Below are 26,671 nucleotides of genomic sequence, written 5' to 3' on the forward strand. Positions count from 1 at the left end.
AAGGTCAACATAGACGGTAAGTCCATAAGTTCTTCAAAATCTTTGTTTCACTTTAAAAATTCATGTGGATTGTCCAGTCCACTCAATTATGTATCTGTGTTTGTTCTAAGATCAGATCATCCTCTTTCTGAAATCTTCAAGTGAAACTGACATGCCCCCAAGGTATGCTATGACTCAGTGACTTTCTTTGTGACATAACTCCATATACCTCAGGTCAGTTTGACAGGCACAGCTTCTAGCATAACATCCGTAGAGGTCAGCACAGCACTGAATCTCAGCATGCCCAGTGTGAACCCTGGCTCATCTCTCACCAGTCCTTCCAGGTGTCCATCCTTCCAGCCACGCAGGGGCCACCTGCCAGACTCACAACACCCCCTTCTGTTTCATGCTGCAAATTTTCCTCAAGGACATACTCATTTCCCCTACCTGGATCTGGATACTTTCTTCACACTGAATCCTCTGTTTACCTTCTGCCTCACAGTTCAGTCTAATTGATGGCAGATATATTTTTAATACTTAAATCTGCTATTATTTCTTCTATGAAGACTTTTCTGACTTTATCAAGTAGAACTGGTCCCATCTTTCTGTATATTTCCACTGCACCATATGTATATGAATGTATATCTACATAGGTATATATACTTCTACATAGAATCTATAGCATTTTGTTTCATTTTTTTTTCTTTCTCTTCTCTTCTCTTTGACTCCTCTCTCTTTCTTCTCTTCACCTACTCCAAAGCCAATGATTTAAACCCTGATGAAGACAGGAAATCTGTTAGACTTGCTTCTGCTTCCCAAGTGTTCAGTGATGTGGCAAATAGAATTCATGCAGTACTGTGTTTTTGTTTTGTTTTTTCTTAGTGAATGAATGGAGGAATGAATGGTGTTTTTCATATCTCTGGTCAAACTGCTTTCTAATGCCTAAAAGATACATACTCTCCCAGTTTTACCATGGCTTCCAGCTTAGGTTACCATATTAAACCTTTTGAGGAATAATTTAATAGATGAAATCATTATCTTGTTTTATTTTAATATCATTTTTGATTACTAGGAGGATGCCTATTTTATCATGTTGACTTATTTTCATGAACTGTCATTGTTTTTTTTATTTTTCTTTTAACCTCTTGGAATTTTTCTTCACATTTTGTATGGACTCTTAAAAATTACTTTTATTATGTAATGTCTGATTGTGAAGTATTTATATGGAACTGATAATAAAAATTTTAGTGCTATGTTTTTGGCAAATATTTTTTTCTTGCAAAGTTACTTACCTTCATTTTGTTTTCTTTAAAAAACACTTAATTCTTTACTTAATAAAGATATATTTACATTTGGAATTTATTGTGATATATGTAATGGTTGTCTAAAGAGACTTTCAATGAAAGTGTTGGCTACAAAGCAGTCTGCCTCTGTGGGAAGATATTAACCTTTGGCTGGGAGAAAAAAGTTCCCTGGACAATTTGTAATCATGCACCTGACATCACATGCAAATTCAAACTCTGCATGGCATGAGGTGGCCCCAGATAAGAAATAGCAACTGGGGAATTTTCCTCTCTTTTCTTTTCCCCATGCATTCCCAATCTTTCTCTTTCCCTTATTTGTGTTTCAACATGTTGGTTAAATAGCCAATATTCTTTGATACCAAACTGCTCCTTTGCAGACATGGGTTGTTTAACAGAGAGGAATGACTATTCATTGCAAGTTGATCCCTAAGGGTCACACTCATGGCTAGAAACGGGGGCATCAGAGTTAGACTTGGCTTCCCATTCTGCCTCAAGTTTTGTGTAATTTGGAACATGCTTCCTAATTTCTCTGAATCTTAGTTTATTTATCATTTACTTAGGGATAATAATAGCACCACTCTATGGGAAATTCATCTTGAGCACTTAGCACCCTCTTGGCGCATGGTGAATCCCTAATAAATGCTGCCCACAGGTCACCACCACTAGCAAGCAAACCCCATATGGTATCTAAATCTCTAGACTCTATACTATTTATTCTCTTTATGAAAAGCACAACTGAACATAATAATTTAACTCATTGATTCTCTAATTTTAAAATTTCTCTCTCAACCTCTGCAGAAAAATTTTAGATAACAATGTATCTTTTTATACTAAGTTGGTTGTAAAGCTAATAGAATAAGCCAACAGATTTCCCCTTTATATTCTCTAGATTTCCAAATAATTTCGTGGGCATTAGATAAGGACTCATTAAATCTTCTAGAACTTTCTGATACAATTTATAGCACCTTGAATTATAGAAGGTGCTTATACATGTGTTTCCATTTAAAGTTGGGTTAATATATAATGTGTTAGAATCACCCTTAACAGAGGTGGCAGGGACTTTATGGGTCCAGTTCGACCATCTAGTTGGTATCTAATCCCGTCTCTATGCCATTTTCAGCCCAAAGTTATCCAACTCTGTAAATCTCAGTGATGCGCACTCACTGTCTTATAAGTCAGTGCATTCCTGTTGTGAGCTCCATGCCTCTGGAAATTGATGAGGATGAGTTCTCTTCCTGAGCTCACCTGGAGGCCAGTCTCAGCCCTCCCTCACATCCCTAATTAGCAGGCCCAATTACACAAACGTTAATCAGTGAAGCAGATTGTACTGAATGTTACCAATGGTGGTGGTTATGCAATACTGAAGGGGACTTATGTACTTCACAGCAACATTTTTTTTCTTCTTTATTATTGAGAGTATTATGGATGTCTCCCTTTATTGTTCCTCCCTTTGCCCTCCTCCATCCAGCTCCTGCCTTGCCCCAGGCTTTCACCTCATTATCTGTGTCCTCATTAGACACCTCTGAATTCCAAAGTCCCTTTCTAGATGTTTTAGCAATGATACCTCTCTCTCTTTCTCTCTCTTTTTTCACCCCCTCTCCTTGCCCCAAATTTAGTCTCTGAAATTTCTATATTTTTATAGCAATTCAGCAATAGCTCTCTCAAAACCAAAGAAAGGCCTTCAGTGGGAGGAACTCATTTTCTTAGAAAGATGGCCAGTGATCATCTATTCTTTCATGGGTATTGGTTCAAAACAACTACTATGTAATATTTTCCCTTTTTATCTCTGGTGATCTATCAAAATATTTGCCCAACCCAACAGCCCCCCTTTTTTGATAGAGTGAGGGGGTTTCATCAGGAGAAGGGCATGTGTGTAGAGAGATATAGTAATTGGGCTGCAAAAAATTTGGTTTTCTCCATTTTATACCTAATTTACAATATTAGGCCATTGAGGGTTCTACAAAGAGTAGTTATATTTCACTAAGTGCCTAACTAGCCCCTAAATGGCAATTAAAAATTTTAGAACATCTTTATTAAGCTATAACTCACATACCATAAAGTTCGCCTTCTGAAGTGTACAAGTCAATGGATTTTAGCATATTCTTAATCATCACCACTATCTAATCCCAAAATACAAGGATGAGCAAAATTAAAAACACAGGTCATTCTTGTATTACTTATTCTTTACTTATTATTAACCTACGGTATTTTTGCCCACTCCTGTATTTTTATTATCCCCAAAGAAGTCCCTTACCCATTGGCAGCCAATCCTCATTTCCCCCTCCTCCTAGTCCTTGGTAACCACTAATCTACTACTCTCTATGAATTTGCCTATTTTGGACAATTCATATAAATGGAATCATGTAATAATTGTTATGTTTCAAGGTTCATCCATGTGTCAGTACTTATTTTTTTTTTATGGCCAAGTAATATTCCATTCTATGGACACACCATATTTTGTTTTTGTTCATAAGGTGAAAGGTATTTGGGTTGTTTTCACTTTTTGGCTGGTATAAACAATGCTGTTGTAAACGTTCATGTGCAAGTTAATATATGGACAGATGTTTTTATTTCTCTTGGTATATACCTGGGAGTGGAATTGGTAGGCCAATATGGTAACTCTGTATTTAAAATTTTAAGGAAATATAAAACAGTTTTCCAAGTAAGTGATTGCATCATTTTATATTCCCACCAACAAGTGGGAGTGGGAGTGTTCCAATTCTTCCACACCCTCACCAACACTTGCTATTGTCTTTCTTTTTTATTATAGCCATCTTAGTGTGAAGTGGTACCTTGATGTGAATTTCCCTGATGGCTAATGATGTTGGGCATCTTTTTGTATTTACTCCAATTTGTATATCTTCTTTGGAGAAATGTCTGTTCAAATCATTTGTACATTTAAAATTAGGTTATATGTCTTTTTTTATTGAGTTATGAAAGCTCTTTCAATATTTTGAATAAATAAAAGTCCCTTATCAGATGTCTGATTTTCAAACACGTTCTTTCATTCTGTAGGTTGTCCTAATAGTAATTTATATTTAAGAAACACTTGATTTATTTAGAGATTAAAGCTTAAGTATTGATATCATCCAAGCCTTTTACTTCTCTCCTGGATTTATTTGAATTTGGAAAAAGCAATGCTCACAATTATTTAAAAACTGTGCATAGAAAGATGGGAGAAAAAAATCCCACAGTGCCTAGTAGAGAGCATGTGCTCAATTCGCTTTGGCAAATGAATGTATAATATTGATATATTTATTCTTGGTTCACACCACTACTCTGACTTGTTGAGTCCCTCTGCTGGACTTGCAGTGCAACGATATTCATTTCATGACCCGAAGGCCCCCAGGGGAGCTATGACATATTGGAAAGATGTACTTGTTTCCATGTGTATGCTATCTATCTAAATGCACTAAAGAGTAACACTTCTCTTGGGATGGAGTTTTCATGGCAAAAAAGCAGTTTTGTGTTCTACTCTTGATGCCTGAGACTCACTGACTCTAAAGAAAGAAGCAGTTGTTTTTGGCAGGTCAGTGTTGATGCTATAGTGTTTTCAATGGGTCTGGGCATTTCATATCATTTACACTATGCTTATTTGGAGGGGTTTCATTTATTTCGATGCCATTGACCCAGCACATAGCTGTGGGGAGATGAGTCTGACACTGAGGGAGGAAGGCCACAACTGCTTGCCTGTCAAATCGGCTGAATCTACTCGGCAGATGTTTGGAAGGAGAGAGTCCTAGCCAGGCTGTCTGCATTTCCACATCACTTACAGTGGTCTATCAAGGACATAAGCAACTGACATTTACCATAATCCTTTGTCAACATCTTGACTGTTGATTGATAGAAAGAATCAGAATGATTCAAAACGGGAAGAATCAAAGGAATTCTAGTTGGGACGACAGTTGAAACTAAGAAATCAAAGAAGGCATTATGCGTAGGAAGGAAACAAGCTGGGTAAGGAAAGAAGAACCAAGGGAAGCAAGAAAGTTATTTGTAACTGGATATAAACAGGAGTCTAACCTTACCCAGGCAGAGCTGGCTGGCCTGCTAGGGTTACTCAGCTCAGTTACCCATGCAGGGCCCTCACCCAGGAGGTTGTGGGCATCATGTGGATAACACATGGATGTGGGTAGCTGCCAACCAGTGATACAGAACATATACCTAATGAGCATGCACAATGGTCCCATTAGAGAAGGGGAACATAGAATTTTTAAAAATTAGTGGTCTTAGGGAGTTAATGTGAACAAGCTTATTGTCTCAGTTCATATTGAAGAAAAATATTTTAACTCTAAATAGTCATCAATAATAGCACGTTGTAGTATTTATGCAATGCTTTTTCTTCCCCCATGAGTGCAAACACTTTTAAGTTCACCTTATAGCTCATCATTACAACACTCTCCTGAAGGAAAAGGCAGTTACACAGTTGACCTGAGGCTCAGACAGGAACTGACTATTCTGGAGGTTTGGGGGAAGGGGTGGGCCACTGACATGTAGATGCCTATTTGAAGCTAGGACTGAATTAGGCATTAAACATATGTAAATTCCTTTCATTTCTATAAGAACCCTTTGGGATGGGTATTAGTACGTATTATTATTTGACTAGAGGCCTGATACACAAAATTCATCCATGGGGGGCAGGGGAGGAGTCCCTCAGCTCAGCCTGCACCCTCTCTAATCCAGAACCCCTCAGGGGATGTCTGACTGCCTCTTGCAATCTGGGACTGCTGGCTCCTAACTGCTCACCTGCCTGTCTGCTTGATCACCCTTAACCACCTCTGTCTGCCTGATCACCCTTAACCACCTCTGCCTGCTTGCCTGATGGCCCCTAACTGCTCCTCTACTAGCCTGATCACCCCTAACTGCTTCTCTGCTGGCCTGATCATCCCCATCTGCCTCTGCCTTGCCCCACACCCGGGACCCAGGACTCCCTCCTCTGGCTGGTCACAGACACCTGGGACCCGGGTTGGCTTTGCCCAGGCAGTCCGCAGCTGCAGGGGAACATGGGCAGGCGGCTTTACCCAGGCCACAGGTGCTGGCACCTGGGACCATGGGGCAGGCAGCTTGTCCCTCTCCTAGACCATAGGTGCAGCCACTGGCGCCTGAGACCTCGGAGTGGGTGGCTTGTTCTTTTCCTGGGCTGCAGCCTGGCTGGTCCCCATTCCTCTCTCCCATGAGCTCATTTGTGCCTGGTTGGTCCCCATTTCTCTCTCCCCATTGTTGAGTCTGAGCCTATGGTGTGACGACCATTTGCATATTAGCTCTTGATTATATAGGCTAGATTAAGGAAAATTACCCAAATTATTTGAGTAATGATGGTAGAATGAAATCATATCTGTCATATTCTAGAGCTATGTTCTTTCTGTTCTCCGATATTCTTATTTGCCAATTCTAACTGATGAAGGGAGGTGCCCTAGAGGGAGATGCGGGCAGAGTCTAAGCCCATGCCCAGTTACTCTGTCTGAAGCTGGTGGGGACTGGAGGAGTAGCATCTAATAAAGAACCTAAAGCGCCACAGAATGAGTGATTTATGACAGGCATCATTCCTAACAAAGACTCTATTACACAAGATCTATGTGTTGGGGGAGCTAAGGTAGGACTCCGCCAGAGGGCAGCTCCTTACAACTGCATTTTGATACTTCTCTTTCCCCTCCCCACTATTGCCAAAAATGATATTAGTGAAGGAAACTAAAATATGTCACCCCAAATATTCTCTTTATCATAAAAACTATTTTGAGCTGAAGGCAATGAAGCAGCAGCAAATACAGGAAGAGCTCTCCTTACCTTCTCCCCCTTTTCTGCCTAAAATCAGGATATAAATTCTTTTCTTGGAGACAGGACTCTTATTAGCCCAGAGAGGGACCAGAGGAATTTGAAATAAACCTTACTCCATATTTTTCTCCCATGTAGTCGCCTTCCCATAGTTGGCTTCCCTAGGGAGCCTAAAACTGCTCTCCTCTGTCCTGCCATTTCTCCTCAAATCTATTGCTCTTTGTTGGAGATGCTGCATAAGCCAGAATTCTAAGCTGCCACTTTGAGTTACTTTTCATGACAATTTCCCTATGTGACATGCATTGAACATGCGGATAAATTGTTTTTCTCTTATTAAACTCCTTTTGTTTGAGTTCCAGCTAAAATCTCAAGATGGATAAAGTTTTGCCTCCTCTACACTAGCTATGGCTAGTTCTCTCTCTCCCTCTCTGTCTCTTGTATGCTACCTGCTTTTTAAATTTTTAAATTTATTTTGCAAATTTCCTTCCTTAAGGTAATATCCTCTCTTACTTGAAAGGTCCATATCAATGAAATATGTAGCAAAAATATACTTGCTGTGTTTGTGGCCAATCAGTGTATAATGGGCAGTTTGGTGGATTCTCGTCAAGAATCTGACAGCCTTGATCTTGACAGATGATGGCAGGATCCTTGTTACTCTCAGTGAAAGGATGAAAACATTTAACCAGATTTATACCACAAATCATACTTCCTGTTTTAGTTTCTGCATGACAAAGACTGCATTCCTCAGTTTTCTGCTGTTTACATCTGTTTTTCAAATTTTCAGTTTTCAGGAATGGGTTGACAGATTTAAATCCTTGATGTTTACATATTTAAAAACCCTTCTATTTTGCTTTGCAAATTACGTACATTATATGTACATTATAGCTACAATGTACATATTAGGTTTTCCCGTACAGAAAAACATCAGTCTTATATCAGAGTCCTAACAGGCTCACCACTTCTGAGTGGAAAAGCTGTGGGAACCTTTGGATCAGAATCTCAATTAGTCCCCAACTTACCACACCACTTCACTTTCCAGTTACGATTGGCATCCACTCCACGGCAGCGAAACCTTGAGTTCCTTGACCTTGTTTTTCTCCAAAAGCGATCCTAGAATGTAATTAAGAACATAGTTGCAGAAAATAATACTTACAAGGTTACTTGTATTTTAGTAGCTCGACAGTGAATGAATGACAGCCTTAGGGGAAGAGTTCCTCCTGGAACAGAATAAATTCAGGGAGTGGAAAGAGGACTGGACACTCAGGTTTTTGCTCCAATATCTGCCACAATCCTGCTGCCTCTTACCTTAGTTTGGCCTCATTTCTTTACAGGCAAATGGAATAAGCTGGACTAAACTAGTGACTTTTCACAATTTATTTAAAAGGAGAAATCTATTTACATGAAATCTTTTTGCTGTCGTTATTGTTAATCCTCACCCAATGATATGTTTCCATTGATTTTTACAGAGAGTGGAAGGGAGAGGGAAAAACAGAGAAACATCAATGTGAGAGAGACATATCAATTGGTTGCCTCCCACACTGACTGGGGCCAGGGATGAAGCTTGAAACTGAGGTACATGCTCTTGACCTGAATGGAACCAGGACCCATCTGTCCAAGGGCCAACGCTCTACTCACTGAGTCAAACTGGCTAGGGATATTTACATGAAATCTTATGCAAAGCTAAACATACAAACAAAATCAAAAGGTTGTTGCTATGATGGGGGAAGGAGTGAGGTCTCTTTTGTAGCTTGGGATCACTAAACTGGCTACCCACAGCTTCCTTCCTGTTTTGTGACAGTTTGCTATGAATTACTCCATCTTTTTTTGATTGGATAGGCAAAGTGACTTACATTGGTCCAGCTGAAATGGTATCCATCAACATTAAACACAGGCATGATATAAAAATACAGGTGATTCATCATTTTTCTCATGGTTGGGTCACTCCTGTATGTTAGAAGAGCCTAAAGACAAAGGAGACAGTTTTCTTATAAATTGATTCCAAATACAGATTTAGGAAAAAAAGCAAAAGAAAAAATCCTTTCTCTCCACGGGAAATACCAAATATGTTGGGTTAAAAGTTACAAGGTGATATGAACTATATTCTTGGACATTACATATTGTTTATTGAGACTTGTTTCAATCTCTGTATTAGGAATAACATTTTAGCAAAGGTGGCAAAACAGATTAATTGTACATTCTCTTGAGGTGTCTCAGATCTGGCTAAATTTTAGGTTGATTAAGAAAGCAATAGTTTTGTACAATCAGTTCTCTTTAAGATTCCATTCTATTGTGAACAAAATAATTATCTGATATCTTTGATATCTTTACATGATACATCATAACACAAGCTAATTATATATGCCACTTAATTTGTATGTCTAAATGGTACCATATTCAAAGTCTTAGAACTTACTGCATGGACATTCAGTTTTCTCCTGATTTTTTTTTTTTTTTTTTTTTTTTTTTTTATAAAAAGTTCAATGAACAATACAACATCTCTCATCTTGATCTTGTAATTGGGTTTTACTTACATTGTGTCTGATGCAAAGTCTGAAGATTCTGCACTATAGATTTGGCCTCAAGTAGAAAAGCATTGAATGTGTTAAGACATTTTGAAATACCATTCCTTTTTTAGAAAAGTTCTTCCTGATGCATGTTTGTCGATGTGTAAAGTTTCTTAGAGAAACACATAGGAAATGTGTAACAATGGCTGCCTTTGGGCAGCAGGATTGGGTGACATTTATTTTAAGGAAGGAAACTTGCAAAATAAAAAATGTGGTAGCATACAAGAGACAGAGAGGAAGAGAGAGAATTAGCCATAGGTAGTATAGAGGAGGCAAAACTTTATCTTTACCCATCTTGAGATTTTAGCTGGAATTCAAACAAAAGACAGTTTAACAAAAGAAAAATAATTTATCAGCATGTACAATGCATGTCACATGGGGAAAACGTCATGAAAAGTAACTCAAAGTGGCAACTTAGAACTCTGGCTTATACAGCATCTTCAACAAATTATTATTCCCGTTTGGATTGTAATTCAAAATAAAATAATTCTTAAATTATGTATATATTTTCTTGGAAAATTTAATTCTTAAAATTTCAATCTTCTTTTATACATCATAAGCAACATTCTGTATTTACATGGTGAGAATTCTATTCATAGAGAGCAATCCAATAATGCAATTTATTATTAGAAACTATCTCTATATTAGAAATAATAATAAAAATAGAGATACATTCAAGGACATAAGGAAAGTCACTAAATACAATTTATTAAATATAATTTAAATATCTATGGGATCAACACAAGTTGATACATGTTACTATACTTTTCTCCTGTTCTCCTTTAATTAAGATTCAATGATAATTTATTGGCCAAATAGCTTTAGTAGAACTTCTATATATGCTTGAATTTTAATTACCTGTAATGTTTTAATCTATAGGGACACCTCTGCTATATGACCAATTGTACTACCTTAGAATTTTGTTTTCCTCGAATATATGGAGGTTTCCCCAATGTTTGGAGGAAGTGTCCTGCTACTGTTGGCAGTGACAGAGCTATATGGTTTTCCATGCCCTTCTAGCTAGAGAGGAAGCCAGGAGAGATGGACTTGGAAGGGAGCTCAGGCAACAAGGCAGGAAAAAGCAGTAGGAAAAACTATGGTAATTTATCCTACTAGCCTTGGGAACCTTGACTCATTTATCCCAGACCAAACTGGGGAAGTCTCACCCTTTCCAGGCATGGATTATGGGGCATGTTAGCACGTACCCACCAGACTGTGCTGGAGATTGACATGAGCATGTTCTCTTATCTTGTGTTCTCCTTCTTCAGCGCAGGTGACTGCCATACTTTGTATTTAAAATAATATTGTTAACTTCCTTTTATTTTTTTTTTTTTATTTTTTTATTTTTATTTTTTAATATATTTTATTGATTTTGTACAGAGAGGAAGGGAGAGAGATAGAGAGCTAGAAACATCGATGAGAGAGAGTCATCGATCAGCTGCCTCTTGCACACCCCCTACTGGGGATATGCCCGCAGCCAAGGTACATGCCCTTGACCGGAATCGAACCCGGGTCCCTCAGTCCCCAAGCCGACGCTCTATCCATTGAGCCAAACCGGTCTCGGCTGTTAACTTCCTTTTAAAAATTACTATTGTATATCAGAAAATGAGCAAAGGTTCCATCAGAAAATATATAGTTAACTTCTTTTAAAAAATTACTATATCAGAAAATGAGCAAAGGTTCCATCAGAAAATATATAGCTAGGCCTATAATTTTCTTTCTTATTTTGATCTTGTCTAGTTTTGATTTCAGGGTTATGTAACTGTATTATTATTAAATGTAAAACAAAGATACAGTAGGGAAGATATAAATCTTTGCTTTCTTTTTCATTGATTTCTGTTCTTTGTTTCTTTTGTTGACTCTTTTTTTTCCTCTATAATTTCTTGACTTGAAAGCTTAGCTCATTAATTTGGAGACTTAATTCTATTCTAGTATGCTTATTTAAAACTATGCATTTCCCCTTCAGTACTACGTTAGCTATATTCTAGGTGTTTGGGTATATTCTGTTAATGTTAATTTTTTCCCTTGATTTATTTAAACCATGAATTATTTATAAATATTTTTATATGATAAAATGTTTGAGTTTTCTTTTTTAGGTCATATTTTATAAATAATTTCAGACAAATGCATTATAGTCAAGAATATGGTCTAATGTGATACAGATTCTTTGGTATTTCTTAAATCTTGCTCTATGGCCTAGAATGTGGTCAAGTTTTGCAAATGTTCCAGTTGTGCTTGAAAGGAACATACATTCTCTAATTATTGGGTGTGGTTTCTATGTGTTTATTGGATTAAGTTTATAATCACATTGTTTATGTAATCTATAATCTTACTAAAATTTTTACCTATATGCTGTTTTAGTCATTGGGAGTTGTGTTAAAAAAATTGACATTAGATTTGTCACTTTTCCTTATAATTTTGTCAAATTTTGTTTTATATATTTTAAGGTCATTGATATGGCCTCATTTTAAAGTTCTTCATTTCTAAATAATATATTAAGTAAGAAAGCTGTTCTCTAGTATTCTATTCTGAAGTGAACTTAATTTCCAACAGTTGTCAAAATTTCCTCTGACAAGTAAACAGGTGTCAAGGCATTATATATTCCATTTTTGTGATTTTTGTAAATCTCTAAAAATTGTAGCCATTCTTCATCTGGCCAGTCAAATTGAGAATGATTACACTGTTGAGTCGACTGAATAGGATGATTGAGAGAATTCCCTGCTTGAATGCTTTCAGTAATAGGACATAGATCATTTCTCTTCTCTTATGGTTTAGGTGGTGTTTCTAGAAAAAAGATGACCATGTAACTTACAATTTTCCATCATTTTAACATATGATAACCATCTAATGGGTAGGACTCTTTTTAGAAATCAGTTTACACCACCCATACACACAAAAAAGGAGATGCTTACTACTTAACTTCCACCTGGACTTTACAAGTTTAATTTCTTGACTACTGTTGTTACCTATAAGGAAGACTTAGGTAGTGGTGAACTGAAAGGCAGTCACAAATCAATACACCACACGCCTCAGTGTGGTAGTCTTTAGGTATTACACTCACCTTACCTCTCAATTTATTTAAGAAGTAGTAGTTAACCAAAATGGATTTTGATTTTAAAGTAAGAGTCATCAAAGAAGTTTTGAGTATTATCTTCTGCTAGGAAAATGATATGTCTTGTATTAGGTAAGGGAACTTATGAAGTTAAGAAAAACAAAGAATGAATCTAATTAGTACTACTCACTACATACCAAGACTATTTTGGCTTTCATATATTCATGTCATACCAGAACTCACCAAAGGAACTTTGGTTAAATTTGAAGAACACTTTTTCAATTACTGAAGTCTTTGTGTGGTATGGTAAAGTTAGGCCAAGAAGTTGCCCTCCCCCTACTTTTTCATTGTTTTTGGATTTATTTGATTTGATGTTGATTTTGTAGAGGCCCATGACAACCTGTAATGCTGGGGTATTTTGTCTTTTTTTTTTCTTTTCTGTCCCCCCCCCCCCCCCCCCCCCCCCCCAGGACCAGTGTTATTGACCTTTTAAAAGTAGTTTTTAAAGTTTCCATTTTTCCCCCTCAAGAATCATTACAAATATAATCACACATTCAGTGAAGGGAATATTGGGAGAAGTAGGCATGTTCCAGCTGCGGCCCAAGGAAGGACATGTCACCAGACAAGGGGAAGAATATCCTCACCGGGGCTGCAGTGGAGAAAAAGTATTTAGGATGGAAAACAGTTGTAGCACCTAAGTGGATGCATCTTGACACAAAAGAAGTATTTAAACTTTAATACTAGGAAAATTAATTAAAGCAGGAGAGAGTTTCCAGGGAGATTTTTAAAAGGGAGCTTAATCTATAAAGGTATTTGATGTCACACTATGAGAAGCTTGTTAAATGCAAGATGGAAACCAAATAATAGTTTGAAAGCAACATGAGCAAGAGGTTCTGTGAATGAAGGATGGGGAGCTGGAAAATCATATGCTAATCTTATAAATTCTAATTTAAAAAAAATTAAATTTCAGGAACAATTGACATCAAATATTATATCAGTTTCATGTGTACAGCAAAGTGGTTAGACATTTATATAATTTACAAAGTCATCCTCCTGATAAGTCTAATACCCATCTGATACTATTCAGAGTTATTACAATATTATTGACTATATTCCCTATGCTATATTTATATCCTGTGACTATTTTGTAACTTCCCATTTATGCTTCTTAATCCCTTTATCTTTTCATTTAGCCTCCTAACTCCCTCATTGAGTTTGTTTCTTTTGTGTTTGCTCATTTATTTTTTTTTCTTTATATTTCACATGTAAGTGAAGTCATAGAATATTTTTCTTTATCTGACTGACTTATTTCACTTAGCATAATATCCTCTAGATTCATCCATGTCATCACAAATGGTAAGATTTCATTCTTTTTTATGGCTGATTAATATTTCATTGTCTATATGTACCACATCTTCATCTAATTGTCTATTGATGGGCACTTAGGTTGCTTCCATATCTTGGCTACTGTGTATTTTTTAAAATTAATGTTTTGGATTTCTTTAGATAAATACTCAGAAGTGGATAAGCTGGGTTATAAGATACTACTACTTTTATTTTCTCCACACCATCACCAACATTTGTTGTTTGTTGATGTAGTGATGATAGCTATTCTGACAGGTGTGAGGTGATAATCTCATTGTGCTTTTAATTTGTGTTTTTCTGATGATTAGTGATATTGAGTATTTTTTCTATGATATGACTATTAGCCATGTAAATATTAGTTGTTCCTATACTTAATTTATACTTAGATTAGTCACCCCTGGGTAGTTTTAACAGGGCAGGTGATAATTGAAAATTGGTATTTATTAATCTATATTTGCTAATAAGCAATACAGATAAATATTTGAAATAATTGTGTTACCAGCAAGAATATAAAATTAGAAGCATGTCCCCTCTACTCTTTCCTAAGTAACACTACTTCCAATTTTAGAACGTATTCACTGAGACAGCCCAATAACAAAGCTGGTTGTATTTATTCAGGACCAACAGAGTGAAGGCCAGGACCAACTTTGTGGCATTATTAAAATCTACGTGAGAATCTTTTATCTACCAAAAAGAAAGTAGAGGTATCCTCACTCTGCATTGCTTTGCTATACATACATTTCAGTTACCATAATTTAAATAGTATCAGTCCTCCAACAAGCACAGTTCTAATTTCAGTTACCACTAATTGATTTTTTTGTGTCTACCAATCACTATGTAAGTAACAGATGGTTATCAAGATCTGTGACCAATTATGTCACTTTTTTAAATTGTGTCTTTGGGGGATTGGTCACTGAGCATCTGCTATTCACTTCACACAGAGACAGCAAAGTGTGTAGCTGTGTTGCCCCCTTGTCTCCTAAACCTGTGCAGCATTTTACAAAAATGGATGGTCATGAGAAGGAATTGGCCAACAAAGATGAAAGTTCAGCAAAGAAATAAAAAGTGATAAGGTAGAGGTGAAATCTGAATCAAATGTAAATGAACTCATAGAAGAAAAAGGTGACCATGGAATGCTGACAGTACCACCATTGAACTCTAAACACGCAGCCAGAGAAACCTAGTGAAGAAGAACTTACTGTACAAAATGAGGAAAGTGGTGGTGATGAAAAGGAGGAAGATGTTCCAGAAGAAATGATGCTGCCAACATTTCACATTAAAAAACAACATAGATATTTTATGACATTGAAAGGGCAAAGAAAAGATATTGGAAGCCAATCCAAACTAAGAAAGGAGTATGGCAATATGCCAAGGCATAAATAAAGACACTCACTTCACGTTGTAAGTTATATAATGAGAAGGCAAGCACTACCTGTCATAAGGTTGTTTTTTTTTTACAATGAAATAGGTCATTTTAATTATTAATATTTCTAATGTTCAATTATAGAATAAATAGGTTTACTATTTTTGGCCTTTTTCCTACATATTTATAACAACAAGAATTTTTAATCTCTTTGATAAAAATATGTAAAGGTCGTATTTATCATTACAATAGATGTTGATGGCTTCAGCATGGAGGGTCACTGTTACAGACCAGTAATACTCTCAGGAAAAGCAAGAACAGCCTGTACAAACAGTGCCCAGAACACTCTCAGATATTAGATAGTGTAGCACAAGGAATGAAATGAATTTCAATCTAATTCAATTGAACAATCATTAATAATAAATTGAATAAAAAGGGAGAAGAAGCTAAGTTGGAGGATGCAGAGGAGTAAAGAAAAGACTGGGGAGGAGAAAAAGGATGGGAGAACTTGGGGAGTCAAAGATACAAGAAGGCTGGTTGAAAACAAATCAAAATATTGTAATTACCTGGAATGGTAGTGAACAAACTCAATTTACTCAATTTAAAAAATGCAGGTCATTTTTACATGATGAACTTTTTTTTTTTTTTTTTTTTTTTTTTTTTTTTAACTGTGCAGTTAAGTACAAAGACTTAATTGCTTAACTGGATTCATTAAATATTTGATCTGGGCTTAATAACTCAATTATTTATTCCCTGGCTTTTAGCACATTTTAGCAAATAATTAAAGTTCTCTATTTAAAAAGGTTTATTTTATGTTTAGTAATATATTTCTTAAACAAAACTGAATTTTACACTTACATTTTAAAGTTTATATTTTTACCTTTAATAACTAGCAAGACATGTAATACTGAAAGAGATGATTATCCCCAAAGCTCTTAGATCCTGGAGAAAGCACCCCCTTTTCTGGAAAGCCTTCCCAGTTGAAGGACTTTTCCCACAACCACTGCGCCAAGTCTTCCAGAGAGCTCTGTCCTTTTTGCACAACACACCACAACCTCCGAACATTGGACTTACCCAGCCCACAGCCACCAGCTGGTTCTTAGAAAAGGACTCCCTTCCCTGAAAGCCTCCTGTTCCTATTTTTGGCTATTTGAGTTATCTGCCTAGTACATCTGAATCACATGCCAGACTTTGGTACCAGGGTTAGCCATCACAGGTGGCCAATGTAGATGGGAGGGGACCAGTAATGGAGTTGGTTTTCCTGTGTAATCAGGCTGGGCAGGGAAGGCTGAGGTTTCGCATTATGTAGCAGCAGAAGAAGACTGTGGCTCACCTGGGAAATCAAACAAGGTTTCCCCTCCCCTCCCCTCCCCTTCTCTCCCTTGTCCCTCCCCTTCCCCTCCCCTCCCCTTCTCTTTTTTTTTCATTTCCCCTCCCCTCCCCCTCCCCTCCCCTCCCCTTTCTCCTCCCCTCCCCTCCCCCTCCCTTTCCCCTTCCCCTCCCTTTCCCCTTCTCTCCCCTCCTCTCCCCCCTCCTTCCCTCCCCTCCTTTCCCCTCCTCCCCTCTCCTCCCCTCTCCTCCCCTCTCCTCCCCTCTCCCCTCCTCCCCTCTCCTCCCCTCTCCTCCCCCCTCCCCTCCTCTCCTCTTCTCTCCTCTCCTCTCTTCCCCTGCATTCCCTTCCTTCCTCTCCAGTCCCCTTCCTCTCTCTTCTCTGTTTTTCTTCCCTCCATTCTCCCTTCCTTTTCTTTTCCAATTCTTTTTATTTCTTTCTTTCCTTTCTTTATCTTCAAAGTCTGGAAGAACTTCTCATTTCAGATCATTGCTGTCTCAATTTGCCTATGGACCATCTTCTCACAAACCCTTGCTTCATGTATGGTCTGCTACTGAGTTAAACAGCATAAACCACTGATTCTAAAATACTGCTAGTTTGGGAATAAAATAGGTTCAGTTTTGGTTGACTTAAGTGGTTTTTTAAATAATAATAATGTCCATGTTGGTTTTTACTTTTTTATTTTTTGGATATAGCAGCATGCTATGGACAGTTTCTCACATCACTAATTACTCCTCTAAAATATTTTATAAATGCAGGGCTATCAATCATTTCCTTTAAGTCTTCTTTGCTTTTATGCTTGGAAATGTCTTTCCCAATTGGAAATCAAATATTTCCCTGAGTTAATTTCTAAGTGTGTGTGTGTGTGTGTGTGTGTGTGTGTGTATGTGTGTATATATACATTATATATGTGTGTGTATGTATGTATATATATATATATATATATATATATATATATATGTATATATGCCCAGCCACTGGAATGGTGGAATGACCAGAACAACCAGAACGACCAGTGGCTATGACATGCACTGTGGCAGCCAACCAGCATGATCTGGGCCCCAACCGCTCGAAGCCCTTCCCCCTGACCAGCCCCTGATCAGGGACAGAGCCAAGCATTCATGGCCCCTTTCCCCCTACTGGCCTGGCCTGATCACTTCCATTGGGGTGGGCCAGCAGGGCCCCACCTGTGCATGAATTTGTGCGCTGGGCCTCTAGTATTGTGAAAAAAGACTCTGATCAGATTTGCCACAGCAATGTAGAATTATTGGAGGCAAAAATTAAGTGCTATACACAACTCTGGGCCAGCTAGCACCAGTTATGGCTTAAAATACTCAATCCAGGTGATTGACAATTTCAGCTACTGTAGTCAGTTCAATTTAATTCCCAAAGACGCACCATTTTCTGTTGCTTTTTATTGTTTCATACACACAAATATTTCTTTTTAAATAAAATGTAGACTCCTTGAGTGCAGGCACCATGCATTATATTTATGCTGATGTTCACAATGCTAGCAGAGCACTGAAAATGTAGTGCTCAACAAGAAATTGTTGGAGTGATCAATATAAATACCTTCTAGGGAAGCCCTATTTAACTCTAAAAATAATAGCTGTATTGGAAAATAATTTGCACATCTTATAATTCATCCTTATAAAGTATACAATCCAGTGTTTTAAAATATATACTCAAGAGTTGTGCAACCATCACCCCTATATAATTTTAGAATATTTTCATAATAAAAACCTCCCACAAAACTCCTCAATTTTAAGTATCAAGTCCCCAACTCCCTCAACTCCTCTGTCCACAAGCAACACTATTCTACGTTCTGTCTTTATAAATTCATCTGTTTTTAGTCATTGCATATAAATGGAATCATGTAATATGTGGTCTTCTGTGACTGGCTTCTTTCAGTAAGCAATGCTTTTAAGGTTAATCAATACTGTAGCACGAAAAAATACTTCTTACATTTCATTGTGATATAATTAATATAACACACAATTCAGCACCTTACAGTGGATAGTTCAGTGATTTTTAGTATGTTCATAAAGCTCAATTATCATTACTATCTAATTCTAGAACTTTTCCATCACACCCGAAAGAAACATCATACTTATTAGTAGTCACTCCCAACTCTATTCTTCCCCACATCCTGGCAACCACTATCTACTTCTGTTTATATGGATTTGATTATTTTGGACATTTCATATAATGGAATCATGCAATATGTGCATGATTGGGTCTGACTTATTTTATTTAAGCATGTTTTCAAAGTTCACCCATATTTTATCTTGTATTATACTCCATTCCTTTTTTTTTTTGTCTGAATAATATCCTTTTGTATGCATATACCACATTTTGTTTATTCATTAGTTGATGGACAATTGAGTTACTTTTCTTGGCTATTAAGAATAATGCTGCTTTGAACATTTATGTGCAAATTTTTGTGTGGATATATATTTTGATTTCTCTTGTTATATACACAGGAGTGAAATTTTCAGGTCACATGGTAACTTGATGTTTAATTTTTTGAGGAACTATTCAATTGTATTTAACCTTTTTTTAAATATAATTACTATCTATAATATTAAAAAGGTAATATGCTAATTAGACTGGATGTCTTCCAGACATCATTTTGGACGTCCTTCCTGATGAAGCCAGGGTTGGAAGGAAGCCAGCCCAGGTCCCAGGTGTCTCTGGGCAGCCCGAGGGAAGCCAGCCCGGGTCCCAGGTGTTTCTGGGCAGCCCGAGGGAAGCCAGCCTGTGTCCCAGGTGCCTGTGGTTGGCCAGAGGGAAACCAGCCTGGGTCCTGGGTGCCAGGGGGAAGCTGGTGCTGGCACCTGGGGGAAGGAAGGCCTACTCTTGCATGAATTTTTGTGCATCAGGCCTCTAGTCTATAATAAAAACATAATATGTGAATTAGACCAGATGACTTTCTAGATGTCCTTCCTCTGGACAAGCTGTGGCTGGCTGAGGCAAAGATGGCTGCAGCTGCGGCAGTGGGGGCCAATACCCTTGCACGAATTTCATGGGCCTCTAGTTTTTAATATTTTTATAGTTGAGAGTATTACAGATGCATCCCCCCTTTTTTCCCCTCCCCTTGCTCTTCACCCCCTGGTTCCCACCCCGCCCCAGGCCTTCCTTTACCACCTGTTTCTTAAGTTGGTAGTTTTGTTTGCTTTATACTTTACCTTTTAAGTCCATTACTTTTAAGCTTTGTGCGTGTCCCTTTTCATAAGTCTCTCCTACTTGTCTATTTTCTTTTTCTCCTGCTCTGCTTACCCTCAGATTTAAGTCTGTGCTCTGGTAAATAACATTGGTTTGCTTTTGCAGAAAGGTAATCTCCAAGTTCTGTGTATTTATCTGTTTCCTTCTCCTTGTGTATCTATTCTAATTTTCTTTCTCTGATAAATTTCATGTCTGTATCATCCCTCTTGGCTCATTATAAATTTAAGAAAACTTTATCACCAAAAGATAGTGTTTCTTAAAGTTGCCTTTTGGTTTCATGGTTTCATGAAAGGACATCTGTAGAACATATTTCATTAGTAAGTCCACCATGTCTATTCCTCCCCCAACCCTCAAACCCCTCGCCCCAGTGCTTTAAATATAATGTTAGTAATGGTTCTATCCTGATATAAACAAGCATTTAACAAGAGAAATATTCTGCAATCCAAGCATACCTTCATTTGTTTCTTTCATTTTGCTTACAAGATAGAACATTCGGTGATGTGAATACTAGGAAAAAGAGGTGGCAAGTATTGAAATCAAAAGTGATGGCTCTATATTTTTCAACATAATTAAAAGATTTTCAATTTAGAAAATCTTGTGCATTTTGCATTTAAAATTCAACCAGCAGCCAGATGTAGAGATAATGAGTTCATTTGAGCAATTTTCAAGATAACATAGTGATCAAGCCCATTGCACCAGTCATTGAAATCCAGGTACAGGTAGTTTTGCTTTTGTGATACTGTCTTCTTGGCGTTGTATGTCAAGGCATTCATGGATCTATCCGCTAAATTGGAGTGGGGAGCAGAAGTGGAAGTGGCTCCTAAGGAAAGGCATGGGATAGCCAAGCAGGCAGAAGAAGAGAGGGACAGACTGAGCCAGAGCCGCATATTGATACATATGGTTTCCAGGGCATAGAGTCAGGGTCTGTGGATGAGGATTATACAGCAGGGAAGACAGCAGTGGTGAATGGAACCCAGAAGTATGGAGACCTGGTTATTATTTTTATAATAAATATTATATATATATATATATATATGTAGATTCACATCCTAATTTATAAAAACCCTGGGTCCCTAACATCCAAAACAACCAAAGGCTTGACCGATCAGAAGTGAGTCCTGGATTGCCATGCTGACCCAGCACTGACTGCCGCCTTAGCGAGCATGGTGAACCAGCACTGACTGCTGAGGGGGCTGCAGATCAGGCCCAAGAGGCTTAGAGAGAGAAGCAGAGTCTGATCCATAGTCTCTGTGGCAGCTGTTGATTGGCCATTGCTGCTCTCTTTCTCTCCTGGCCTGGCCAGCAGCCATGCCTCTCTTTTCTCTCCAGGCCTCCACAGGGGCTGCTGATCAGCCCTGCCTCTCTGATCAGGCCTGGAGATAGGCCCAGAGTCACTGACTGGCATAGAAACTAACCAATCAGAACCAAATCTTGGTGAATTATGATGAGCCAATGGTTGCCTAGGAGGCGGAGCTTTTGATACTGACTGGCAGAATAACCAACCAATCAGAATCTAATCTGAACTGCAAAGGCAGAACCTAAGGTGGGGGCTGAGGATGAGTTTTAAGGGCAACAGCTATTTGGTATAAGGTGTAAGAAAGAGGTTCAATTTTTTTTAATTTTATTTTTTTATTTTTTATTTAAAAAAAAATATTTTATTGATTTTGTACAGAGAGGAAGGGAGAGAGATAGTTAGAAACATCGATGAGAGAGAGTCATCAATCAGCTGCCTCTTGCACACCCCCTACTGGGGATATGCCCTCAACCAAAATACATGCCCTTGACCAGAATCGAACCCGGGACCCTTCAGTCCCCAAGCCGACGCTCTAGCCATTGAGCCAAACCGGTCCCGGCAGAGGTTCAATTTTTTAATGACTAGTTTGGCAGTATAGTGCATATGGCTGGCTATCAGTCTAGATATAGGGATTATGTATTTTTGTCTGCCAAGAGCATCTCCTCCTACTGAAAACTCCCCTCCTCCCCATTTAAGCAATCCTATCCTATATAATCTATACTAATGAAAGGGTAATATGCTAATTAGACTAGGTCAATCGGCAATCTTCTGGACATTCAACTTCCTTCCAGACAAAGCCATAGTGGTGGGGGCCAAGGCAGATGCAGTTAGGGATGACCAAGCTGGTAGGGGAGGGCAGTTGGCAGCAAAATCAGGCTGGCAAGGGAGGGCAGTTGGGGGTGAGATCAGGCCGGCAGGAGAGGGCAGTTAGGGGCTATCAGGCAGGTGAGCGGTTAGGAGCCAGCAGTCTGAGACTGTGAGAGAAATCGGGCCTAAACCTGCAGTTGAACATCCCCCAAGAGGTTGCCAATTAGAGAGGGTGCAGTCTAGGCTGATGGAACTCCCCCTCCTGTGCACAAATTTTGTGCACTGGGCCACTAGTATAAATATAAGAATCAATATAGATAAATCCCATGCACCTTTTACCGACTGTCAGAGACAGCAAGAGCCCTACACAAGCTCTGGTGCTCTGAGTTGCTCTAAGTCTATATAGTCTTTTAAATTCTTCACGACTATGCCAGAGCTGGTTCTGTCTTGAACCTTGCCCATTGTACTAACTGTTGGGAACTTAGTTCAAGTTCCTCCTTTATCCTCTGGTCACTAGTTACAGGTATTGGGTCTGAGCCTCTCTGTCTAGGGCTGGACCTTCTTGGATGCTGCGTCTTAGATGGAGAAGCCATGAGAGGTTTGTAGGTATTTAAAAATGAGTCTTTCTTGCAGAAGCCAGTGGCCATAAGCCATTAGACAAACAGCTCTTCCTAATAGTGTCCCAATCAGGCAGCCATACACCAGCTAGTCAATACATAACTTTCCCATAGTTGCACCTCTAATAATCCTTGTACTCAGTCATTATCTGAGCAGCCACATGCTGCCTCTAAATGCATCACCTTACATTGTGGTGGTACCTGAACTCTCTGCTCTCTGTCTTTCCTGTCCAGCATACTGTCTGGTCCCTATGGCCTTACATCTCTGGGTAGCACACTCCAGCAGACTAGCATATTATTATTGTATATTATTCCAGAGACAAAGAAGGCTTCGTGCCAATAGTTACATCAATCCTATTTTGGCTACAGAAAGGCACGCATGTGCAGTAGACTGTGGGATTGCTGTGCTTGTGTCCTTGCACGTGCTTGTGGTATCAGCCTAGGCGCAGCGTGGCTTTGGACATTCCAGCATACTAACAACGAGGCCTTTCACACTCTGAATGGCCGTGGCTGTCTGGCTACTCTGGTATGGTTCCCACACCCACTTTTCCCCAATGGTAACATCTCACGAAACTATAGTATAACATCTCATTCAGGGTACCGAGATGAGTCCAGTCAAGATACAAAGCCTTTCTGTCACCACCAGGACCCCTCAATGATGCCTTTTGATGGCCACATCCAGTTTTCCTCCCTTCTCCACCTCTCCTTAATAGCGAGTAACCACTGGTCTGCTCTCCATTTCTATAATTTTATCACGTCAAGAATCTTATATAAATGAAACCATATAGTACATATCTATTTGGGATTGGTTTTCCAAGGTAATTCCTTGGAGCTTCATTCAGGTTATTGTGTGCACCCATAATTTTTTTTTCTTTTTATTGCTGTGTAGTTTTCCACGTCATGCATGCACTGGCTTGTTTCACCATTTGCCCATTGAAGGGTATCTGGATTGTTTCAAGTTTTTGGCTATTGGGAATAAAGCTGCTATAAACATTCCTGAACAGGTTTTGAGCAAACATAAATGTTAATTTCTCTGGGATGAATGCCCAGAGTGCAATTACTGGGGCATATGGTAGTTTTAAAGGAAACTGTTCACTGTTTTCCAGAGTAGGTCTGTTATTTTGCATTCCCACCAGCAGCGATGTGGGAGTGATTCAGGTTTTCTGCTTTCTCTCCAGCATTCAGTGGTCCCTCTCTTTTTCCTTTCTCTCTTGCTCTCTATGTATATATGAATGATTTTAATTTTAGCCATTCTGATAGGTGTGTAGTGATAGCTCATGGCGGTTTTAATTTGAATTGCCCTAATGGTATCTTTTGGTACGCTTTTTTTTTCTTTTTCTTTTTCTTTTTTTCCATTTGTATACTCTCTGGTAAAATGCCTCTTTATGTCTTTTGCCTGTTTTTAATTGGATTGCTTCCATTTTTATTGTCAGTTTTGAGTGTACTCCCAATGTCTTTTTTTTTAATTATTATTATTAATCAGATATATGGTTTGCATATATTTTTCCCCACTTTGTAGCTAATCTCTTTCATCCTCTTAGTAGGGGGGTCTTTCACACAAATTATTTAGTTTTAAGTTTGATGATGTTCAATTTATCAACTTTTATTTTGTGCAACATCCTTTTGGGGTCACTCTGCCTAGCTTTAGATCCTGAAGATTTCCCCCTAAAAGTTTTATAACTTTACAGTTAAGTCTGTGATCCATTTTGAGTTCATTTTTGTATAAAGTGTGAGACTTAGGTTGCAGTTCATATTTTTGTCAATGGAAGTCCACTTGCTTCAGGACTGTTTTTGAAAAGGCTGTCTTTCTTTCCTCCACTGAATTGCTTTTGTACCTTTGTCAGATATCACTTGGGTATGAAAGTATAGAGCTACTTCTGGGTCCTCTATTCTGATCCATTTATCTCTGTGTATCCCTTCACAAATATCACACACTTTAGTGTAGCTAATATAAAAACATAATATGGCTCTAGCAGGTTTGGCTTGGTAGATAGAGTGTCAACCTGCAGACTAAAGGGTCCCTAGTTCGATTCCAGTCAAGGGCATGTTCCTTGGTTGCTGGCACATCCCCAGTAGGGGGTGTGCAGGAGGCAGCTGATTGATGTTTTTCTCGCATTGATGTTTCTAACTATCTCTCTCTCCCTTCCTCTCTGTAAAAAATAAAATAATAAAAACATATTTTTAAAATTTCTTTATTGATTAAGGTATTACATCATATTTGTTTTGACATTGGATAGCATGCTTCTTTTTCAAAGAGTTTTAACTCATTTAGTTCCTTTGCCTTTTCTTTTTTTTTTCTTTTTTTTTTATAAATCAATCTTTATTGTTCATATTGTTACAAAGGTTCCTCATTTCTTCCCCCCTCCACCAGGTTCCCACCCCACCCTCCGCCCCCTCCCCATCCCCCATTGTCCTCATTCATAGGTGCAGTTTATGTTCAATCTCTTCCTCCCTCACTTTCCCCGATAGTAAATCCCTTTTCAGATAGTAAATCAGTTACTTAGCATTTTCTCATATCAATAATACTACCACATGCCCAATGATACATTTCACACAAAAGACATTTCCAAATAGGTCAACCAGCCTAATCCAGGCCCCACCCAAGGCACTCACAGATCAACACCCCAGCCCTATACTAACTCAACACATCCAGATCTAAGCCTTCATCACTTGATTCAGCAGACCCTCAAGTTCCCACAAAAGTTTCCAGCCATGTCTGAGAGGCAGCCGTAGGGCAGGGGCAGGCGAGGAGCAAGCTGTTCCGGGCCTGGCTGCTCCGGGCCTGGCCTCTATTGCTCTGGTTCGTTCCACAACCAGCTGCTCCGGGTCTGGTCACCGCCGCTCCCAACCTAGTTCCTCTGGACCTGGCTGCTGCTGCTCCGGGCCTGGCCACTCCGGGCCTGGCCGCTCCCAGCCTGGCAGCTGCTGCTCTGGGCCTGGCCGCACCAGACCCGGCTGCTCCGGGCCTGGCCACTCCCAGCCTGGAAGCCACTGCTCCGGGCCTGGCTGCACCAGACCCGGCTGCTCTGGGCCCGGCTGCACCGGGCCCTGCCGCTCCCAGCCTGGATGCTCCGGGCTTGGCTACTGCTGTTCTGGACCTGGCTGCTCCCAACCTGGCTGCTCTGGGCCCGGCTTCTCCGGGCCCAGCCACTCCGGGTCTGGGTGTTCCTGGACTGGCCACCCTGGGCTTGGCTGCCTCCGCCTTAGGCCTGGCTGCCACTGCCCCAGGTCTGGCTGCTCCAGTGCTGGCTGTTGTTGCTCTGGTTCTGGCTGCTGCTGCTCTGGGGCCTGGCCATTGCTGCTCCGGGCCCGGTTGCCATTGCTTTGTGCCTGGGCACTCTAGGCCTGGCCGCCGCTGTTCCAACATTCTGTCCTTTTTTTTTTTTTTAAATGCATTTATGTTGCAATGTTGGCTGGTGAGTTGAGTTCTGACTTAGTCTTTGATTTTTCAAGATCTTCTTTGTATTCTTTCTTAAGTAATTTTATTATCTTTTGCTCTCACTTGATTTCTTCACATTGAGAACTTTGGTTTCTTCCTCCTTGTCCTGGGAGCTCAGCAGGTTGGCCTGTGGCACCCCTTTGTTCTCCGCGGGCTCCCGTGCTGCTCCAGCCTGTTGCCGGGGTCGGTGCCGCCCAGGAAGCAGCCCTCGGCCTTGGCTCCGTTGCCCACGCTCAGAGGTTGATGGCTCAGGGGCACCCCCCCCCCCCCCCCCCCGGGGGCCCCGTCACCCGGCTCCCTGCCGGCACCCGGCTGGCTGGTGTCCGGCAGGGGCTCCTGCTCCCTGTCGCATTCCTCCAGTCTGGAGCTTTTTTTTTTTTTTTCTCCTTCCTGCTAGGGGAGTCTAGGATCAGAGTCAACAGACTGTCCTCTGCGAGCAGTGCGCGCGACTCTGGGGGCTCCGCTTTTCACCACTCCCCTTGGATTCCGCCTCACAGCCCCGTCTCCCCCTGCCCGAGCCTGGGTCCCCAGGGTCTGGTCCAGGACTGGGGTTCAGAGCA

The 26,671-nt window shown here is 39.5% G+C and overlaps 1 protein-coding gene across 1 annotated transcript in view; it reads right to left on the reverse strand.

The window, feature by feature from the left end:
* The window catches only part of CPA6 (carboxypeptidase A6), a 203,338-nt gene that overhangs the window by 26,752 nt on the left and 149,915 nt on the right, over positions 1-26,671 (reverse strand). Inside the window, exons 7-8 of the mRNA XM_036437096.2 lie at positions 8,906-9,016; positions 8,075-8,165 (exon numbers count right to left, since the gene is read on the reverse strand). Of these exons, the coding sequence (XP_036292989.1) occupies positions 8,075-8,165; positions 8,906-9,016 (202 nt within the window). The remainder of the gene's footprint in view (positions 1-8,074; positions 8,166-8,905; positions 9,017-26,671) is intronic.

The sequence above is a fragment of the Pipistrellus kuhlii genome, unplaced genomic scaffold (genome assembly GCF_014108245.1).
Source record: "Pipistrellus kuhlii isolate mPipKuh1 unplaced genomic scaffold, mPipKuh1.p scaffold_m20_p_14, whole genome shotgun sequence".
In the NCBI taxonomy this organism is placed as follows: domain Eukaryota; kingdom Metazoa; phylum Chordata; class Mammalia; order Chiroptera; family Vespertilionidae; genus Pipistrellus; species Pipistrellus kuhlii.